Below are 21,287 nucleotides of genomic sequence, written 5' to 3' on the forward strand. Positions count from 1 at the left end.
ACTTGATTTTCACAGTCATCTGCAAATGTGGGGGCCCTGCAGAATTCAGTATATATTTATTGAATGAAAAAGCTGGTGAGTTTTTACCCTAATGGAAAGTTAACATTTTTTTTTTAAAGTAGGCTCCACGCCCAATGTGGGACTTGAACTCATGACCCCATGACCCCAAGATCAAGAGTTACATGCTGTACTGGCTGAGCCAACCAAGCACCCCAGAAAGTTGCATGTATTTTATTTAAGGTTTTATGCATTAGTAGTAGATATTTTTAATCTTTTAATTTCCTCTGTACCTTAACAAGTTATTTATCCTATAATTTGATATCATTCATGTGTATCAATTTTCCTAAACTGATCTTAGCTCCAGTCAATATCTAGTGCATCTTCTAGAATATATCATTAAGTTCACCCCCCACACCTACCAGTTAATATATGATAGGACCCCCTTTTAATAGTTTTGGAAGACAAGCCTAGCAGTTGCCTATTATATCATATTTTTATTTTATAGAGTTATGTTTTGGAGGATATGATTTGAATCACATTTTATCTGAACTATTAAACAACAATCTTGTTACAATAGGGTTCTGCAGTATTCCTTTCATTATCTTGTCCTCAGCTCTCACTAATTTGTTATTTTCTATACATTCTGTCTGTCTTTAAGATTACTATCTGTTTTGGGTTAAAGGAATATTTTCTTGGATACAAAAATGCATCATCAACCAAAACAAAAGAGTTATTCTCCATTGATGTGTCTTCCTCCTCCTTCCTGATCCGAGGATGATGAGGCTAAAGTTTCCAGCTGGATCTGGCAGTCAGCATTTCTGGGATAAATTAAATGAGCACACTTGATTGAGGTGTAGCTGGACTGTATCACTGTCTTCCTATTATCCTGGGAGATCAAAGCAGAGCACAAAATGGGGCTTAGTCTCTAAAATATTTGAAACAGATGGCTGGTTCTTTTTGGTGAAAATTCAGGTTTTAAGGCAGACCACGTGTTAGCAAGACTTCATTTCTTTTCATTGAAAGAATAGTCAACACTGAACACTGAACATATACCACTCTTTCTTCCTCAGTTTCAAGACTAGAATCACAAACTTTTTGCATGAGGAGGGATTTGGCCTAGAAAGCGCTTGGACTATCTGGGTTCCTTTTTATGTAAATATAAGTTATTCAGATTTTGCTTTTGACATTTTGGGTATTAAATGAAAACGTCTTAAATGTTTATATTTTCATAGTCATTTTGTTGATAAGTCACTATTTAAAATCTAGCACTCATATGGTTGTATCATCCAGAAATTGAACCAGGATGTTTATCCCTCACTTCATGTTTTAACAAACTGAAAAGCCCATTTACAATTCTTTATCATTGACATCTGGGTCCTAAGTTCACATAGAATAATTCCATAAGTGTGGTTTGAGATTTTTATTGTTTGGTTTAAAACGGACTGAAATGAGAAAATTAACTAAAAAATATTTATTGGGAGACTACTCCCAATCCATATACTGCACTAGGTATATGGATTAAAGTATATGTTTCAACACTGTAAAACAACTAGTAAGGCACATATTCTCCAACAGCGAAAATTATACAAGGCACAATAGGAGAACCCAGGCCTCCACAAGAGACTCAAGGTCTCACAGAGAAGGTGATGCTTGAACTGCCTCTTAAAGGAGCCGCTGGCATTTGCCAGGCACATGTAATTTTAGACAAGGACATAGACGCATAAACAGCATAACAAATTTGGTGTACTCTTAGTAGTTTATGAGGGATAGTGCTTACGATGTATATTAATTATTTGTATGTAACCTATTACCCCCAAACTTGGCAGCATAAAAAAAAATAATAAGCCTTTGTTATCTCAGTGGTGGTGTCTGTGGGTCAGGAATTCAGGAACCACTTAGCTGGTTAGAGTCTGTTATGGGGTTACAGTCAAGATGTCAGTTGGGACTGCAGTTATCCAAAAACTTGGCTGGGAATGGAGCATCCAGTTTCAAGATGGCTCATCCACAGTTCATGTTGGTTGTTGGTAAGAACCTTCAGTTCTTCGCCATATGGATCTCTCCACAAGGTGGCCAACTTCACCTGAAATAAGTGACTCAGGAGAAGAGAACAAGGATGAAGCCACAAGTGCCTTCTGTGACCTAGAATCAAAAGTTACATACCATCACTCTTACCATATTCTCTTCCTTAGCAGCGAGTCACTAAGACCATCCATCCCACATTTAATGGTGCAGAGTATCTTGGGCTCTACTTTTTGAAGAGAGGCATGCCTTAGAATTCATGAACTTATTTTAAAACACTACAGAGTGTCAGGGTAGGGGGATGACAGACCATGAGGGTGATGCAGTCAACAGGTAGATCATGAAGACCTTAGTGTGCCACTGCAGTCTGTACAGGATGGACAACAAGGGGAGAATACTGGAAACAAGAAGGTCAGTTAAGATTCACTTCTTTATTTTGTCCTGGAGAGCAATGCTGAAGGCCTGAATGGATGCAATGGTGGAAGAGTTAGTAAAGTGGGAATATGTTCATTATCAAGAAACATTGGTTCTTCTAAGAAATGTCCTAAATTGTTTCCAATCTTCTTTGGTTTAGAAAATAGAGAACACAGTCTGAAAGCCCTTTTACAGTTCAGAAAGTTAACGTGTCCACAGGAACTATTCAGATAAAAAGTAGTGAATAAAGCCTGCATGAGATATAATTGTTCAAGTTGAAAAGCATCAAGCTGTGATGCGCGGCCACCAGCTGAGCAACATAGCTCCTAACCATATTTACAGGTCAGGTTACCTCTCCAGGCCTTGAACTTTTCATTTAGAAAGTAGGGCAAGGAGAAGGGAAGTAGATGACCTACATGATCTCTAAGATTCCTCTCATCTCTTATGTTCTGTACTCAAAATGAGTACAGGATGCTGTTTTGATCCAATTAGTGTTTAATTTCTGACCTTGAGAATGTTTGACTCAATAAAAATATTTGACCTATTCACAAACATTTAAATCAGGATAGACCAGTGTCAGGGAATTTTCACTGAATATTTGCCGTAGCTGAAACTAAGTTAATTAGTTTAACTTATTTAACTTACTAAACTCTGTTTAATTTCTTTTTTTTTTCTTTGTTTAAAGATTAATTTATTTGAGAGAGAGCGTGTGTGCGTGTGAGCAGGGGGAAGGGCAGAGGGAGAGGGAAAGAGAGAATCTCAAGCAGATTCCCCGCTGAGCATGAAGCCCAATGCAGGGCTCGATCCCAGGACCCCGAGACCATGCCCTTAGCCAGAATCAAGAGCTGGCCTCTTTTTTTATTTTTTAAGATTTTATTTATTTATTTATTTGACAGAGAGAGACACAAAGAGAGAGGGAGCACAAGCAGGGGGAGTGGGAGAGGGAGAAGCAGGCTCTCCACTGAGCAGGGAGCCCGATGCGGGGCTCGATCCCAGGACTCTGGGATCATGACCCAAGCCAAAGGCAGACGCCTAACGACTGAGCCACCCAGGCACCCCCAAAAGCTGGCCTCTTAACCAACTGAGCCACCATACATATAATTGAAAATATCCAACTTTTTCAATATTCTTATTTTACTGAATCATTTTAGTATCAGTTTTTTTTCCATATTTAAATTTTATTATGATTGGGGCACCTGGGTGGCTCAGATGGTTAAGTGTCTGCCTTCGGCTCAGGTCATGATCTCCAGGTCCTGGGATCGAGCCCCACGTCAGGCTCCCAGTTCAGCGGGGAGTCTGCTTCTCCCTCTCCCTCTGCCTGTCCCCCTGCTTGTGCCCTTTTGTCTCTCTTTCAAATGAATAAATAAAATCTTTAAAAATAAATAAATAAATAAATTGTATAATGATTTTATCATTCAGAGCTTTGCCCATATTAAATTTTACTAATTACAACTTTCTGCAACTGTGAATTTTCTTTCTATGCCTATTGCCAAATTCAGTTATCTATTTTGCCAGTGTTTTGTTTTGATATTACTGTTGATGCAAATAATACTCATTGTGAATTGATTTTTCTATCATTTTATTTTTTTTTTATCATGGTAAGTGTATATTCTCTTTAATCCTCATCCTCTATTTCCCCCATCCCCCTACCCACCTCCCCTCTGGTAACCATCAGCGTGTTCATTATAGTTAAGAGTCTGGCTTTTGGTTTGTCTTCTGACAGGAGTGAGGTGATACCTCGTTGTAGTTATGAATTGAATCTTTTAATGGTAATTATTATTTATTTCTTAACTAGTCTGTGAGAAAATTTTAAGGATTTCCTAATATTACAGTTACCCCATTGTCTGAAATTGATCTATCATAGGGATTGGCAAAATTTTTTGTAAAGGTTCATATAGTAAATATTTTGTACTTTATGAACCCTGTGCTCTGTCAGCACTATTCAGCTCTGCTGCTGCAGTATGAAAGCAACCATAGGCAATGTGTAAATAGTGAGCATGACTGTGACCTAATATAACTTTATTTAGGTGCTAAAATTTGATTTTTGTATAATTTCTACATGTCACCACATGTTCTTGTTTTCTCTTTTTCAACCATCTGAAAATGTAAAAACCATTCTTAGATGATGGATTATAGAAAAACAGGCAGTGGTGTTAAATTTGGTCCACGGAGTATAATTTACCAACCTCTGGTCTGTTGCTTATCCAGTTCTTCTTTGTTGTTCTCATCACTTCCCATGCTGTTATCTTGCCGTCCACAGTTGTTGGTGAAGCTAAGCACAGATGATAGGATTAAAATGTCCTCAGGGTCAGAATGTCAGCTAAAGTTATCAAGAATAACTTGTATTTTACATAGACTCAAATGCATTTTATAGATGATGAAACAGATTCTTGAAAATAATAATTCTTAATAATTATTGAAGGAGCTTACTATGTGGTAGACACCTGGGTTATTACAACCCCATAAAATTTACTAGCCCCAAAGTAACTTGTCCTAGATCTCATAGCGAGAATGTTAAACCAGTCTCCAGAGCCCATGCTCTTAACTACTGCACAGTATTGCTCTGTAGTTCTTCACTTCCTCACAGAGTTACCCGTACAGTGCAAACATTTTATAGCAGATAATGTAAGTGATACAAATCTGTCTCTGGTGAGGGCAGCCTCTGGGTAAGAAAGCCTTTCTTCACTAGTCTTTGAAACTGGATGCCCCATAATTAACATGATTACCAGCCAAGGGCCTACATGCTCCGGCTACAGTATTTGAGTGAGTCATGTTTATGGCCACAGCCAGCCACATTGCCTTCCCTGGCACGAAAGAATGGAGGCTACTGTGTCTGCTCAGAATGTAGTGCTATAAGGCGTGACATGCCACAGCAGCTTTTGCCAGAGAAATACTCAAGTCGATAAGATTCTTACTAAAATCATAAGATACAGAGGACCACCTGCATTACTTTAATTCCATAGCTAACTAGCAAAAAAATTCAGTGAAGTAACTAATATGAGGGCAGATAAGGCAAGCAGCCAGGCAAACAACTGTGCTTTCCTATAAGGTACAAGTTGTAATTGCTCCAAGAGACACTGGGATGCAGGAGTTCCAGTTCAGAGGAGCCTGGCCCCTGCCGATCAAACCATATAGTGCCTGGGGTTGGGGGCTGTTAAGTAACATGTGAACTTGATGCTTTATTCTCGTGCACAGAAAAATATGATTGCTTAGATGGGCATGTTAATGAAATCAGGGAAAGCTGAAAACCTCCCAGTACATAGAAGGTATGGCATTGAACTCACAAGATAGTCTGAGACACAAATGTCAGCCTTAGGATGGCTTTCCGGTATTCTTTGAAATGGTACATCTGGGAAACGATATGTGGATGGTTTATTAGATAGACAGATACAGAAGTACACCAAACCAAATGAGACCTTAGAGTTTAGATGAAGATGGCAGAGACCTTGCTTCCTGTGGATGATCTAGGGCTTTCGATTTCTTGCCAGCAGTAACATCTCAAATATAAGATTATAGCTGCTGAAGCCTACAAAGCAACAGAGTATGAAGAATCCCCCCAGATTGTATTTGAGCAGGTTGCTTAAAGCATGGAGAGAGCTGTTCCTCCTGTTAGTTGCTGTGAAAGTCTGTGACACTGAAAGTATACTCCCTGGAAAGAGACCAGGGAAGAGCACTTAATGACATGAACAAATTGACACGGTGACACAAAGGTGTATTCTGCATTCTCTTGTCGCTTTTCCTCTTTGCTTGATCTTTAGAGTTGGAGTTTCTACTTCACTTTTTCATTCTGTTTCCTATTTTCTAAACACCCATAATGTGTTAGGTATTCTGATTATATCAGGAACGTGGTCTCTGTCCTTCGTATTTCCTCACTAAAACTGTTACAGATTTTGGATGTAGGTCCATATGTATGGTAGCTTTTTCATGAGGACTAAAAGCTGGGGCTGGAGCCTGGGAGATAAAACAAATATGAAGATTCTGCACAAACATAACTTTTTCCCCCACTATCAAGTCCCTTTACATCTATACCAGAAGCCTTCCTACTCTGTTGTATCACATTGCTTCACCTGCTTCAGTCTAGATGTACTCCCATTTCTGGGTCCTCGGAGCTTTCTCCCTTGGTCTGCTGGCACTGCCTTTTTTTACTTGGTAGTACTCTACTGTTTTTCTCTCAGGATCTGTCAGCTCAGTCAGAGTGCTTGTGTTGCTCTTTCTGACCACTCTGTTCCTCACATTCCGCTGGGACTGCTGCGCTCTGCCATCAGACTTCAGAGTTGATCTTCAGTCGGCACTTAATGAGCCCTGTGTTGGATCAGAGAGAATCAGGGCACAGGGATCCTTCTTCCAAAAATTGGGTTTTATATATATATATACACACACACACACAAAAGTTTGGCTTGCCCCACATTACTTAATCCTGAAATCCCCTGGCTGTTAACTTACAACATGGAACATCAGTCACAACTTGTAGGATTTCTGGTATTTCTATGCTGAGCATATTTTGTCATAGTAACGTTTTTATCCTCCAGTAATAATAAAGCTTTGCTAAAGCATCAACTACTAGTAATAATGAAATGGTGATATCTGTCAGAGTTTGTGTTTTGCTAATAAATTTTCACTTTCAGAGACGGGGGAGGAGGAGATTAATTCAGTGACTATATGGGAGGTTTTATTCTCAGATAAAGAAAATGGGTAGAGAAAACCATATTCCTAATTTTTGTTTTTCCCAAATCTTTTTTTTTTTCCCACCCAAAGCCTGGATTACTCCCAAGGTAAAAGGAGTAATGTCTGGAAATCGTTAATCCATGGGATTTGTTCATGGTGTATAAAATTTTCAGAAAGAATTTGCTTTTTAAATATGATTTCCTGATTGACTATGGCAGACATAAATCCAGGAAGGACAGCTCTGTTGGAGCAGCCAAGATCCCTCCCACATTTTTTGGTGTATGTGTGTGGAGTGGAAATAAAGATTCTCCGTGTGGGTAGGTCAGGAGAAGAGAGAAGTAAAGGGGAAAGGAGAGAACAGTGATGCTGCTGGGGTGAAAGTAGGGGCCACACACCCTGACCTCTCTTGGAATTCACTGCAAGCTCACTAGGATCCTAGCTTTATTTCAGTTTATAGTAATGAGAGAGAGAAGTTAAGGAGTCACCTTTTGTGCCTCCTCTCGTGGTACTGTTTTCAGTTCTTGAAGTTCAGAAACATACCCATCCTCTCAGTTGGCAGAGTTCGAAGCTGTGCTCAAGCTGAACATAATGGCTAAGGGCCCTTTTACTCAGATCTTTCCTTCCATGTTGCTCTGGTCCCCCTCCTGCCACTACAAGCACATACATGTGCTTCTCATACACACCAGATCGCATGTCTCTGACCTGTTTGTTTCCTGGTTATTTCTGACTTTAACATGAAGAGATCAAATTCCTCTACACAACTAGTCTTTCTCTAAAAAGCACAGATACCCATTTCTGATATTTATACACAGCTGCAGATACATTTATATTTTCCCCTGCATTTCAAGTGATAAGTAGACTCTCCTTCTCTCCCACCTATACCCTCCTAGGCCATGTTTAATGAGGAGCCATGTCTACTAAAGGCTTCAGACACAGAACGAGCCCCTCAGAGGCCACAGCCTATCTGTGAGCATTCCGCAGTGAACTTCTAAATACCTCCATTCTCTTCTTGTGTTTGATTTGACACTAGAGTTGAAATAATAACGTGACTGATGGCAAACTATCCCATTCTACTCCTCCCAACTCTTTTAGGTTCACACACACACACACACACACACACACACACACCTTTAACCTGACCTTGAAATAAGCTAATCACAGAACAGTCTCCTCCAGAGACTGGCCTCTGTTTGGGAGCCCGTATAGAGATAAGCTATCCAATCTCATAGTTACTAGATAATCATACTTGGCCCTTTTCTTCTCTGTATTCCTGTAGACTGTGAGAAGGAGCCAGTGGATGTGTTCCCTGTAATGTAGATTCACATCCTTTGTTATGTCCTTGTTTATTGACATATGTCAAGGTCAGAAGGTTCCTTTTGTTTAACCTGGGCTCCTCCACTTGGCCTTCTCTTCCACTTCCCGTGCAATTGGTACATTGCATTAGAAAGAGAAGAAAATGAGATGTTGTGATATGTTGTTATTGTGGTTTGCCCAGCAGGCAACAAGTGTGTTGCTATTTTTCAGATCCATCTGTCTAGCAGACAAGTAATAATTCCAAGAAGTGTTGTTGTGCTTGACTGCAGCAAACAATTATAGCAGGGGTACTTTAGGCAGCAGCCCTCAAAGGATCAGAATGGAGTGCAATTCCAGCACTCAGGGATGTGCACAGGCATGCGAGGAGTTGAAGCCGCCATTTTTGCCCGTGGCCAACTGTCTAACTAGTTTTTTTCCTTTTAAATGCAGCATCAGCATTCATTTGGCTTGCCTGCTCAAAGAATGTGAGCCTCTCTTCTCCCTCTTCTGCCTCATTTTTCTCCCCCATACCTAGAATTGTTTCCACATAATTCCTCACTCATATGTGTATAGCTGTGGAGCTTTACTATAGAATGGAGAAGTCGTTCATCTGTTTTATCGTGTGCACACTTTTACGTGCACACACACAAATATTTAAACTCTACATTGTTCACTAAAATCCAATAAATGATTTATTGTGAAGAGGCAAGCCTGCGGCCAAGAACTGAATTGAAGATGCTGTCCCATCTTTATTAGCTCTTAAGAGCAAGGAAGAATTTTGGAACACACACCTGCTCTTAGCATTTCTTAATCTAGCAGAGTGGATGGCTTTTTTTTTTTTTAAGATCTTATTTATTTATTTGACACAGGGTGGGGGGGTAGGGGGGGGAGAAGCAGGCTCCCCGCTGAGCAGGGAGCCTGATGTGGGGCTCCATCCCAGGACCCTGGGATCATGACCTGAGCCAAAGGCAGACATTTATCTGACTAAGCCATCCAGGCTCCCCGAGTGGATGGCTTTATTCTAGTTATCTTACTCTCTCATCTGACCACATTATCTGGGAGCCTACTATGTGTCCTCTTGATTGGTTAGCTTATGGAGTAGTTTCTGTGCCTCATAATTGTATTCTCTCCTCTTAATGTCCATTTATCTGCACTTCTTCATCTGCACATATTTGTCTGCCCCCTTATTCGTAAATGACCTTATTTTCATGTATCTTACAAGTTTCCAAATATTAAAGTAGGTACTTGAAATATCTACAGCCTTAACATCCTCCATGAGCATATAAATAAAGGGTCTCAGCAGATTTCCTTCCCTCACTAGTGGGCAGGCCCCCAACACTCTGCTATATTTGAGTAGCATTTATTATACTGCATAAAATAGGGTAGGTTTTAACAAAATGGAGAATAAATAGGCAAAATATAGTTAGCAGCTCTATAGTTCAGAGTTCAGGATTCATTTTATTCTGTACCCTGTTTCCTATCTCCTTACGACTTTGAGTACAGAATTTTTTTCTCTCCGTCTGGATCAACAAGTAGGGGATGATTTGTTTCGTCTTGCTGAAGTGGTAATATATGCTTAAAGAAAAATTGACAACAGACTTCTGAGCTGTAAGACTAAGAGGAAATGATCACGTGTTATTTTAAAAAATTATTCCCACTTTTGTTTGTACTTCAAAACCCATAGCCTTTTTCAGTTTTCATAGACACATTTAAACTTCAACAAACCATAAAGCCCTTTAAATCTGAAACCCTTGAAGAGAGTTTTTACTTTAAGAACCAGATATTTCTACTTGTGGTAAGATTTCTGATTAACATTTATTCATCTCAGTGATCCAGTGGTCCCTGGACCTGAACTCCTAGTGATAACCAAGTATTTACTATTCCTCTCCTTTACCCACTGTTAAAGAAAAAAAATTATCAAAAGAAAAAAATTATCCATTCACTTTTTAAAACAGCAAGACAGACTTCATTCAGGACCATTGTGATAGGTATAGGGACCACTGCAATGGAGTTTTTCGGTGGGGAGAAAGATTGTGCTTAACAATCTTTGAATTGAATACAACAAGGAAAAGTGGAAATTTATAGCCCAGGAGCAGGGTGGGGGTCAGTGGATGGAGGCTTACTAAGAGGAGACATCAGGGAGAAGGGCACATTCTGGCTAAACCCTCCTAATAGGATCCTTGCTGAAGGCAGGCCAGAGTGATCAGACATCACCTGGAGAATGGTGGAAGATGAGGAACCTGATCAGATACTGAGGGTGATCAAATATCAGGGTTGGGAGATTCTTGATAAACCAATTTAGCAGAATTCTTGCTAAAGCTGGACAATGTAGAGATGAACACAGAAGCTCCAAATTTAGGGCCCAGTTGAGAAGAGAGTTCAGGGGAGCCTAACTAAAGTTAGGTTAAAGAGAGAATCTTTGTCACCAGTATATAGATGAGGTCATGAGAATGTTAATAGAGCCAGTCCAAATTTTTTATTAACTGTCATAATAATAGGTCATCCGTAAGGGAGGGTGAGAAAGGGATTCTGCTTGCTATAGAACTCATATTTGAGGTACTTAGTAAATATTTATAACACAAGTAATATTCTGAATTATTTTGCTTTTGTCGTGATTTTTATTTTTGGTTTGGAAGGTAAGTGTAAGACAGTCACATTCTATAAAATATGGGGAGTCAAATAGATATACATGAAAAGTAGTAATGAAGTCAGGATTTGGAGCCCTTAAGTTTCTTGCCTCTAACTTTAGGTTATCTGTTAATTTTTCCTGAAATTTTGGAAGTTTATTGACTTTACCACTAAAAGGAAGGCAGCTATGCTATTATAGAATTGTTTTTCAGTGACTAGTCCTCTAAGCAGAAACTAAGTCTAAAGCTATTAAAATTTTCCAGATTCTCAATGTTAACAATAAGGTTTGGCTTTTGATGGAGGTTATATAGGTATATCTTACAAACTGTTCTGAAGTTTTGACTTTTTTATAGGTTATTATGAGGGTGCAGACATGCTAGGCATATTTTTGTCCAAAGTATCTCTTGCCGGAGAAGTATCAAATGAAGGCCATTCTCAAATGTATGTATTTTTTTCTATTTCGTAGGGTTAAAAATGGGTAAGGACTGTAACACCAAAAATATTTAGGGAGTCCATTAATTGTCATTCTGTTTGGGCTTCAAATGAGAAGGCTAATTAAGAGGTTGGATCTCAGGGGTGCCTGGGTAGCTCAGTCAGTTAAGCATCTGACTCTTGATTTCGGCTCAGGTCATAAGATCAAGCCCTATGTCAGGCTCCACGCTGGCCGTGGGGCCTGCTTAAGATTCTCTCTGTCCCTTTCCTTCTGCCCCTCCCCGCCTCTCTAAAAAAAAAAAAAAAAAAGAGGTTGAGTCCCAGAGACCATTAAGAATAAAAAACTTAGGGGCGCCTGGGTGGCTCAGTCGTTGGGTGTCCGCCTTTGGCTCAGGTCGTGATCCCAGGACCCTGGGATCGAGCCCCACATCGGGCTCCCTGCTCCGCGGGAAGGCCTGCTTCTCCCTCTCCTACTCCCCCTGCTTGTGTTCCCTCTCTCGCTATGTCTCTCTCTGTCAAATAAATAAATAAAATCTTTAAAAAAATAATAATAATAATAAAAAACTTGAATTTTATGACCTTATGTATGAAGACTAAGTTAAGTTAACCTTCACATCAAGGCAAAGAGGTTTATTTAGCAATTTAAGTGTTTGCCTGAAGTAAACTTCAAAAGTAAACTTAAAGATAAATCATGAATTTATGCATTTTAGTTCTTATATACCCTCAACACATTAGTTCCACTATTTAATGATTTTTTTTAAATGTAGACCAGAACCACACCTTATTCTTAGTATTCTCATCAGCTAAAACCAGACATGGCATGGCATAGAGACATTCACTAAATGTTTGTTAAGTGAATTAGATAACTTTTTAGTTTTCAATATATGTCATTTGATATGCAGTATATCTAATCATAATCAAAGTATTATGAGGGTTACTATATTTTTCAAACAACTCTATTCTTTCACCAAATAGCTGTATTTAAGTGAGAACATAACACAAAGCTCTAAACCTTTGTGAAGAGACTTAACAACGTCCTTCATCTTTCTGATCCTGGGGTATGTTATTGGTCAAGAAGATAAACTTAGTTATTGAGGGGGAAAAAGACTTTGAGACTAGATTGATGTATTTTATTTTCTTGTTTCCTTATTTACTTTTCAGAGTTAGCTCTCTGCTGGGGCCTCTGGACAAGAATGCAATTAAGAGAGTAATGTCTCTGGGAAGTTAATATGTTAGTTGTTCTGGGACTTTCTTGATGTACCTACATGACAGAAGTATGATGGTAACCCAATGAGAAATCAGAACTACCACTAGCATTTATGCCGTTAACGTATGGACAGTTGAACCTGCCTCTGAAGGTTTCAGCAGCAGATAGAAGAACAAAAAGATTTTGTAGCCAATTAAGGGCGGTCAGCTAGCCACAGAAGAATCATAGTAAATTTAAAAATAATTTACAAGGAACACAGTAAATTATCAATAAATGTTAGCTTTTTAAAAAATGGTATCTTCCAAACAACAAAATATTAGTTACCCCAACAGCAAATACCTTAAGTCCCAAATAATATTCAGTACCTATCCATTCAGTCTTTATGATATAGATATACCATTCGTTTCAAAATGAGTTCCTAGAATGTGTTACAACCAACTAACCCATACTTATAGTAAATGTCTGACATGGAAACAGTAGAATGGGAAGAGAAAAGCAGGCTGTAAAATGGACTGGTTTGGAGTCTTTCACTCTGCACATTCCATCCCCATATTGAAGAGTCAAATGGTCTAAGAAAGCGTGTTCAGATATCATAGATAAATGGGTTGCAGAAATGGAATACTGTGGAATTTTCAGTTACAATCTACATCGAACAATACAGGAGCAACTCATCTGTCTTCCAAAAGACCTTTACCCATCTAATCTCACTTAAGTGGAAAGGAGGTTAAAATAAACACCTCAGAAGATCACTGTCCTCTGTCACCATATGTCATCAAACACTGACCTGTGAAGTCAGTTTGAGAACCTAGTACATAAGCAAATAAATCCTTGCAAGAAGAAACAAAGCTATCAGTACATCAATCAAAAGGTCTCTTCATCCCTTTTTACAATTTAAATTCTTTTCCTTAACAATTTGGTAAATATAGGATTGGGGGACTATTGCCATTTAGCATCATATTTGATACAAACAGAAGTTGTTTTGACAAGTTCATTTTTTAACTTCTTTTTGCCAAAAAAAGGTGTATAACTATAGTTCTGTATAGCTATAGAGCTAATGTGGCCTGACCACATTTCTCATAGTTTTTGGTAGGACTTCTTGCCAATGTACTGAGGTTGTATGTGGACAGAAGACATAACTTATGGATCCTGTAAGGCATCCTCATTCTACTTTGCAAGTGTCCCTCTTCCCTCTTGAGATTAGGCAGGGGCAGTTCTACCTTGTGGGAAATGCAATTTCTTTTCTAAGTGGCCTGTCCAAGTCAGATAGAGAGGAAAAGGAAGAGATAAAGGCATTTCCCACATGATTGACGTGGTTAAATGTGTCCCAGAGAGGCCAAAGTGATTTTTTTTTTAGTGGGTAGACTTGGGAACTGTGCTATTTGGGCTGTTTCTTATGCTTTCACATAGTAAACTCTATGGGCTTTGTTTTGTTTTGTTTTGTTTTGTTTTTTTAAAGCAATTCCCTTTGGCATGGAAAGAAAGGATAGACATCTGGGTTATTACATGGAATAAATCTTTATCCTGGAAAAAAATGTCAAATTCCATCATATTTTAACTTTTCAACTTGGACTTTGAAAAATTCTAGAGTGTGAAAAACTCGTTTTTTTAATCAGCACTTCAATATGAAATGTATTTAAATCAGCTTGAAATTTATCTTTGATTAAGAACAAGCACCTAAAACATAAATTTTTTCATCTCAAGTTATATAGTGGTGAGGTAGTATCTTTCTAAATTCCATTTACTTATAAGAAATTTGACTTCTCCATCACTACCATTTATCACATTGTCCCCTTCCTCTGTGGTCATACTTTTTTATGCCAGTTTGCCCATTCAAACATTCATTACCTAAGATACCAGCTTTTTCAGCCTTGCAGCCCAGATGTGATAACAACTATAGACACACACACACACACACACACACAGAATGGGAATAAGTGGAAATCGCAAAAGTGAACCCCGCCCCCGAAGTTGTTATCAATGTGTGTGTGAAAGAAGACAAGGCCAATCTAAAAAAAAAAAAAAAAAAAATGTAAAATGAAATAGGGCTGCATTGTTTGAAGGCCTCAGGGATGTGGTGTGTGGTAATAGAACCATGAGTAGGCAGTTTAGTTACTAAAGTGCAAAGTGTACATTCATTTAAAGGAATATTGCTTTTAAATTGCTTTTAAGATTATGCTTTAGAATTCTTTATAAAATTTTCTGCAGTAAGTATGCATTTGTGATCAGAAGTAAAATACAATTCTTTCTGAGAGATTGATGATGTTTATGAAAAGTTATCCAACTTCCTCACTCTCCAAATCCTCTGCTTTATTGAAACAATCCCTTCCTGGGCGCCTGGGTGGCTCAGTTGGTTAAGCATCTGTCTTTGGCTCAGGTCATGGTCCCAGAGTCCTGGGATTGAGTCCCTCATCGGGTTCCCTGCTCTGTGGGAAGCCTGATTCTCCCTCTCTCCCTCTCTCCCTCTCTCTCTTGCTCAAGAATAAATAAATAAAATCTTTTTAAAAAAAGAAAGAAAGAGAGAAACAGTCTCTTCCTTCTGTGATTGGCAGTGTCGATAGGTCTGTCATAGGTAGGAAAGGCCAGCACAGAACTGGTACCATGAGCCTGCTGCTAGGGGTCTCTTACAGAGCCCAAGAACCTTCCACACCAGCACCTAAGCATTAAACCTTTATCCTTAAAGAATTGTGTATGTGAGTTTAAAAAATAAAATAATGCTAAGTTGATTTACTTTCTCTGGTTTGTATTTGAATTTCTATAATATGTAATACCCTATAGGCCTAAACTCTGAACTCTGATCTTTTTAATAAGCTAAAGATTATTTTAGCGACTAAGCTCTCAATTATTTCATGGAAATAACATCAGAAACAGAGGAAATGTGATTTATTTATAAAGCAACCATTAAAAACCATGTTTTCCAGGAATACGTGATGTTTGAATAGTACTCATAACATTAAATGGATAAGCAATATGTATCAAGGGAAATATGAAGTGTGATACTATTAAAAGCTGATTTATAAAAGTTTATAAAGACTTAGAAGAAAATCTGTTGCAAATGTTAGTCTTGTTGGAACACTTATGCCTATTTTATTATTTCTTTTACACTTTTTTCCCCATATTTTTCAAAGTAAAATATTGATTTCATAATAAAAAATACAAAACTGAGTTAAAAACTCTGAAAGAGAAACGAAGGAAAGCAGCAGGAGCAGGCCTCTGAGGAGGCCAGGGAGAAATCGGTGTCACTTTTGAAAGTAATACCAGTCCTTGTTTCTGAAAATGAAGATTATTGAGCTCCTTATTCATGAGGTGGGTCAGAGGTGTCCTTTGCATGGAAAATGCCAGCCCAGTGACATGCAACAGGTACAGACCTCTGCCTTGTAAGCCCTGGGAACATTTTGAGAATTGCCAGCATTTTGGTGGGGCTTCGCAGCTCTCACAGCTGCTGTGGATCAAGCAGATGCTGCTCTAACATTCCAGCATTCTGAGATGTGAGATCGGGCCCAACTCTTCCTCAGGCTTTGACCAACTACCAAGTACCTGACCAGAGTATTGTCATGAGGGCTGTCAGATGAAATTCTGGGGCAGAAGCCATCTGTCATTTAACGTGTTTCCAAAGGGAGTCAAGGGATAGTTATTTATCCAGGGTAAAGGAAAAAGCAAAAAAAAAAAAAAAAAAAAAAAATTTTTTAATGTAGGACTGTTTTTCAAGAAAAACATCAAACGAGTGTTACAACTGAGAGAATTTCAGAGTCCTTGGCTATGAGGTGTTTGGTGTTATGTAAGGATTTATCAATCACTGTTTAAAAAGAATATCGGATAGCTCTGTGAAATGAATGAGGGGAGCTTAAGCCAGGATGAGGCAGATTTAGTAATGAGTTCACTCATCACATCTCATGGCCAAGAAAAACATGCACCTTCTCCAGAGACAGAATTTTTCTTCCATTCCAGGAGGTGAAGGAACACATGAAGTATATGTTGTCCAGGCTTTCAGTGAGCAAATTTCACTAGCAGTTTTTTATAACCACTCATAAATAAATGGGAAGAGAAATTGTGAGGTAACTGGAGTCTTTCTGTATCAGGAATGTCATCTCTGTAAAAACAAGTTAGTCGTGTGTTTAATCCCCTGCCTAAATACGAAACTCTCAGTTTCATGTTGATAGACTAAGCCAAACATTCCCTGTCTCCCAGAAATGGGTGTGACAAGTATAAATGTGCAGGTGTGTGGAACTGTATCTTTTTACAATCCTGAAGATTTCAGTGGTGCTTAGAGGAACTTTAGTCTTTGGTCAGTTTTCTTTGACTTGGGAGGCATGAAGATATTTGAACTTCTTGTTTCAGAGTGACCTTGACTTTCCTCAATTTTTTCACTTCAGATCATCCAGCCCCTCTTAGAACTCGACCAAAATAGAAGCAAATTAAAGTTGTATATTGGACACCTGACAGCCCTCTGCCATGACCGAGACCCCCTGATACTTCGTGGACTCACTCCACCAGCTTCCTATAACTTGGACGATGACCAGGCAGCTTGGGAGAATGAGCTGCAGAAGATGACCCAGGAACAGGTAAGTCTCTCATTTGAACTTTGACAAGGCCCTGATAAAATTCAGCTGCTACTTAGGTTGGGGCAATAGGAGCTCCCTTGGGAAGTTCAGTGTTCAGATTCAAGATTGTTAGCAACGGGCAGTTCTTCAATAGATAATAGGAATTACCATTTGTAAGAAGTACCACTTTATTCTTCCCTCAGTGTAACTTGCTCAAGTATCAGAAAGGGCTGCTTAGAAAGGAGAGGGTTGGGGTGCCTGGGTGGCTCAGTCACTTAAGCGTCCCAACTCTTGGTTTCTGCTCGGGTCATGATCTCAGGGTCTTGAGATCGAACCCCTAGTTGGGCTCCGCGCTCAGCGCAGAGTCTGCTTGAGACTCTCTCTCTCCCTCTCACTCTGCCCCTCCCCCTGCTCGTGCTTGCTCTCTCTCTCTCTCTCTAAAATAAATCTTCGAGAGAAAAAAAAGGAGAGGCTTAAGGATAGTCTGCTAACATGCCATACTTTATTTCATAAAAGTGATGACCACTAATAATTATAGCCACTGAAGGAAAATCTGAGTTAAGGATACTTGGATAATGGATTTTTTTTTCTTTTAAGATTTTTTATTTATTCATTTGAGAGAGAGAGAGCTAGAGCACAAGCAGAGAGGAGGGTCAGAGGGAGAGGGAGAAGCAGACTCCCCACTGAGCAGGGAGCCGGATGCAGGGCTCGATCCCAGGACTCTGGGATCATGAGCTGAGCCGAAGGCAGATGCTTAACCCACTGAGCCACCCAGGTGCCCCTGGATAAAGGATTCTTGACAGGTCAGTAGCAAGTAGCTACAGTTGTCTCTAGGGAATAGTGGGTTACAACATACTACGTTTTTAAGTGAAAGAACTATTAGGTGAATTAGTTTAGGTGCTCCCCATTATACATTTTCTGCATACTATTGCCTGTAAAAATCCAATGATTCTCTTTTGTTCATATTGTGATTTTTTTTTTTTTTTTTTTTAGTTCAATAAAAAAAGGCTAGTCTAGAGACAAAAACTGGGGATAAAAGAAGCAGATAGGGGCGCCTGGGTGGTTCAGTCAGTTGAGTGTCCAACTCTTGATTTCAGCTGAGGTCATGATCTCAGGGTCCTGGGATCAAGCCCTGAGTTGGACTCCCTGCTCAGTAGGGAATCTGCTTCTCTCTCTCCCATTGTCCCTCTTCCCAAACCCACTCATGCTTGCGAGCGTGCTCTCTCTCTCAAATAAATAAAATCTTTTTAAAAAAAAAAAAGAAAGAAAGAAAATGGATGAGGATAGCTATAGAGAGCAGACATGGAGAGTGAAGGAAAGAGATTGAATAAACACAGAAGAAGAGAAATAGAACAGTTTCTAAAACATTAACTCTAAGCCCCTTTAGTTCCTAGTTTACAGAGGGGTTGATGATATCCCTAACTAGGCCACGATTATACCAACTGAGAGACTTAATTGTATTCGTGCTGTAAATTTACTAAAATTCTCCGGAATTTTGAATCTATATGCTATTTTCCAGCTAAATCCTTGCTATTTAACACTGTTTGTTTACTCATAATGTGTGAAGGAAAATTGTGTTAAATACAGACACTTCCATGGTATGACAGCAATGTCAACCCACAGATCAAGAAGTGCAGACTGGAGTCTTAGAGCTGTACTTACTTCTCCATGGTATGGATATCGCCTTAGTAGACATATTTAGCAGCCTAATTAGTTATCTACTTTACTTATTTGATGAGTAAAGGTAAAGCCTACCTCTCAAATTTAGCATGTTGCCATAGAAATTTTAAATTCTCTCTTCTTGAAAGAGGGAGGAAGAATGTAAAGGACAGAATGAAATTGGATTCCTAATAGCTAAAGGACATTAATAACCATGTAGTGAAAATGCAACTGAAAACCCACTGGAAGCGGAATGCATGCCTACTTAATTTCAAAAACTTTTACTTCAAAATTTTACAGAAGAATGGGGCTTCTTAGGGTGCCTGGGTGCTCAGTCGGTTAAGCGTCTGCTTTCAGCTCAGGTTATAATCCCCCAGGGTCCTGGGATCGAGCCCTGCATCGGGGCTCCCAGCTCAGTGGGGAACCTGCTTCACCCTCTGCCTGCCGCTCCCCCTGCTTGTGCGCGCTCTCTCTCTCTCTGTCAAATAAATAAATTAAATCTTTAAAAAAGAAAAAAAAAAAGAACAGTGCTTCTTAAAGCACTGACATAGTGATATATCAAAATTGAACTGGCATTAAATTATTTCTTTGTATAACAGGTTGTCTTTGAGATGAAAAAAGTATTTCTGCTTAGTTCTGTTTTCAAATATGCTTGAATGAACTTAACTCAGTTTTTCTAAGGGAAAAAAAATATCTCCAGAGTGAGACCAAAATAGGAAATTTCAAACTAAGAATTTTTCAGAAAGTTTTAAATAAATGAAACCAAGAATTCATTAATCGGCTTGCCATTATACATTATGTTACAATCAAGCTACAGTAATCATCAAAAGAGTTTTGCTCACATACGTGAATTGTGTTAATATGTTTCTTCTTGACTGAGAATGTTCTTCAGTCACTGAAGTTATTGCTTGAGGTGTGTGAAGTTGTGTCTTTAGCAGGCTTCCCTGGGAACCCTGAGAAACAGGGGACTTAGGTCATCTGTAAAGGAATACAGCAACTAACACCACCTTCTGTAAGCTTCTCCTTGGCTGCTAAAGATTGGTGGAGAAACCAACCAATTTTCTGCCAGCTCACCACAAGTAAGAATTTAAGGGGACAGTGCAGGCTATTGAGAAAGATGACCCCTAGTACTACAAAATGATTGGTCCATGAAAGTATTATGATCAAGGTTTACTTTAGTTTTTGAAGCCGAAGAAACATTAAGACCCAAATCATTGCCAAATATGCACATTGGTTTATCTTGTGGGTGTGTGATGTGTTTACATTTTTGTTTTGGGGGATGTAGAGCCCTCTGCTGCTGACATTTGTATTATCCAACTCTGTGTGTCCTGTGCCTTTCACTGCCACCTGCCACCACCACCCCCCAATAACACCCTCGTGAGGACAGGACAGGAGCCTTGTCTATCCCAAGAATAATGCCTAGCATATAGTATCTGCTCAATAAGTATTTGTTGAATGAATAAGAGACAGAAGAAGACAGAATGGATAATTTCCATACTCCTTATCCTATCCTACAAGGCTTTCTTTCATTGGCCTGTTTATTAAATGCACATCTCTTCTCATCCTAACCTTGAAGCATACCCAACCACTTAGTTTTAAACTACTTAAAGTTTTTATACTTCTGACCTTTTGCTCATATTGATCCTTCTGCCTAATATGCCCTTCCCTACTTTGTCTCCTGGGCAATACCTAAATAGGAATCTGAGTTTTTAAGCTCAGCTCAGACATCATTTCTTCTATGTATCCATTCCTGAAACCCTAGGAAGAATGTGCCGCTCGCTCTTTAAGGTTTCTGTAGTACCTACAACGCATATACTTACTTGTTTTCACATCTGTCTTTCCATTCTAGCCTTTCTGTCTGTTAAAGACATGAACTATATAATTTTCATCTTAAAATTAGCACCACATCAACAAGTACCACTTGCTCAGTAACTTAAATGAGTAAGTGAATTCTAGTGAGTTCTGCATAGCTTATTAGTTTGTATTTCATATTTGAGATTCTTATTTCTCCAACTAGGAAAGTTTCTTCACTGCCAGAACCATGTCTTATATTTCTAAAGTGCCTAGCACAGTATTATGTGTATAGAGAATGTTTAGTATATATTTAGCTGATTATTTGTCTATTGGACAACCCAAGACAGTTTCCTCAGTGCCATTCAGTAGCTTTGGATAAGCTTACTATTGATGTCAGGAACCATTCAGACTCATCCTGAGTCGTAACCCTATTATCTGCAACTGCCCAGCCTATAGAAACATAACCTTATATCTGAAGATTTACCAGAATTGTTTTGTTTCCTTTGCCTTTTTAGAAGCTGGCTACCATACCAACTAAACTTACAGATTTGCTTATTTTTCTTACTTACTGGTTTTTGTTTTATGTATCCTGAAGCTCTGTTATTGAGTGCATACACATTAATGATTATTATGTCTTC

At 38.9% G+C, this 21,287-nt stretch overlaps 1 protein-coding gene across 2 annotated transcripts in view; it reads left to right on the forward strand.

Moving 5' to 3' along the window:
- ERC1 (ELKS/RAB6-interacting/CAST family member 1) overlaps window positions 1-21,287 on the forward strand; it is a 511,631-nt gene that overhangs the window by 455,432 nt on the left and 34,912 nt on the right. For both annotated transcript variants that reach the window (XM_044914971.1, XM_044914972.1), the window contains one exon: window positions 17,029-17,217. In XM_044914971.1, coding sequence (XP_044770906.1) covers window positions 17,029-17,217 — 189 coding nt within the window. The remainder of the gene's footprint in view (window positions 1-17,028; window positions 17,218-21,287) is intronic.

Source organism: Neomonachus schauinslandi, chromosome 5 (assembly GCF_002201575.2).
Source record: "Neomonachus schauinslandi chromosome 5, ASM220157v2, whole genome shotgun sequence".
Taxonomy (NCBI): Eukaryota; Metazoa; Chordata; class Mammalia; order Carnivora; family Phocidae; genus Neomonachus; species Neomonachus schauinslandi.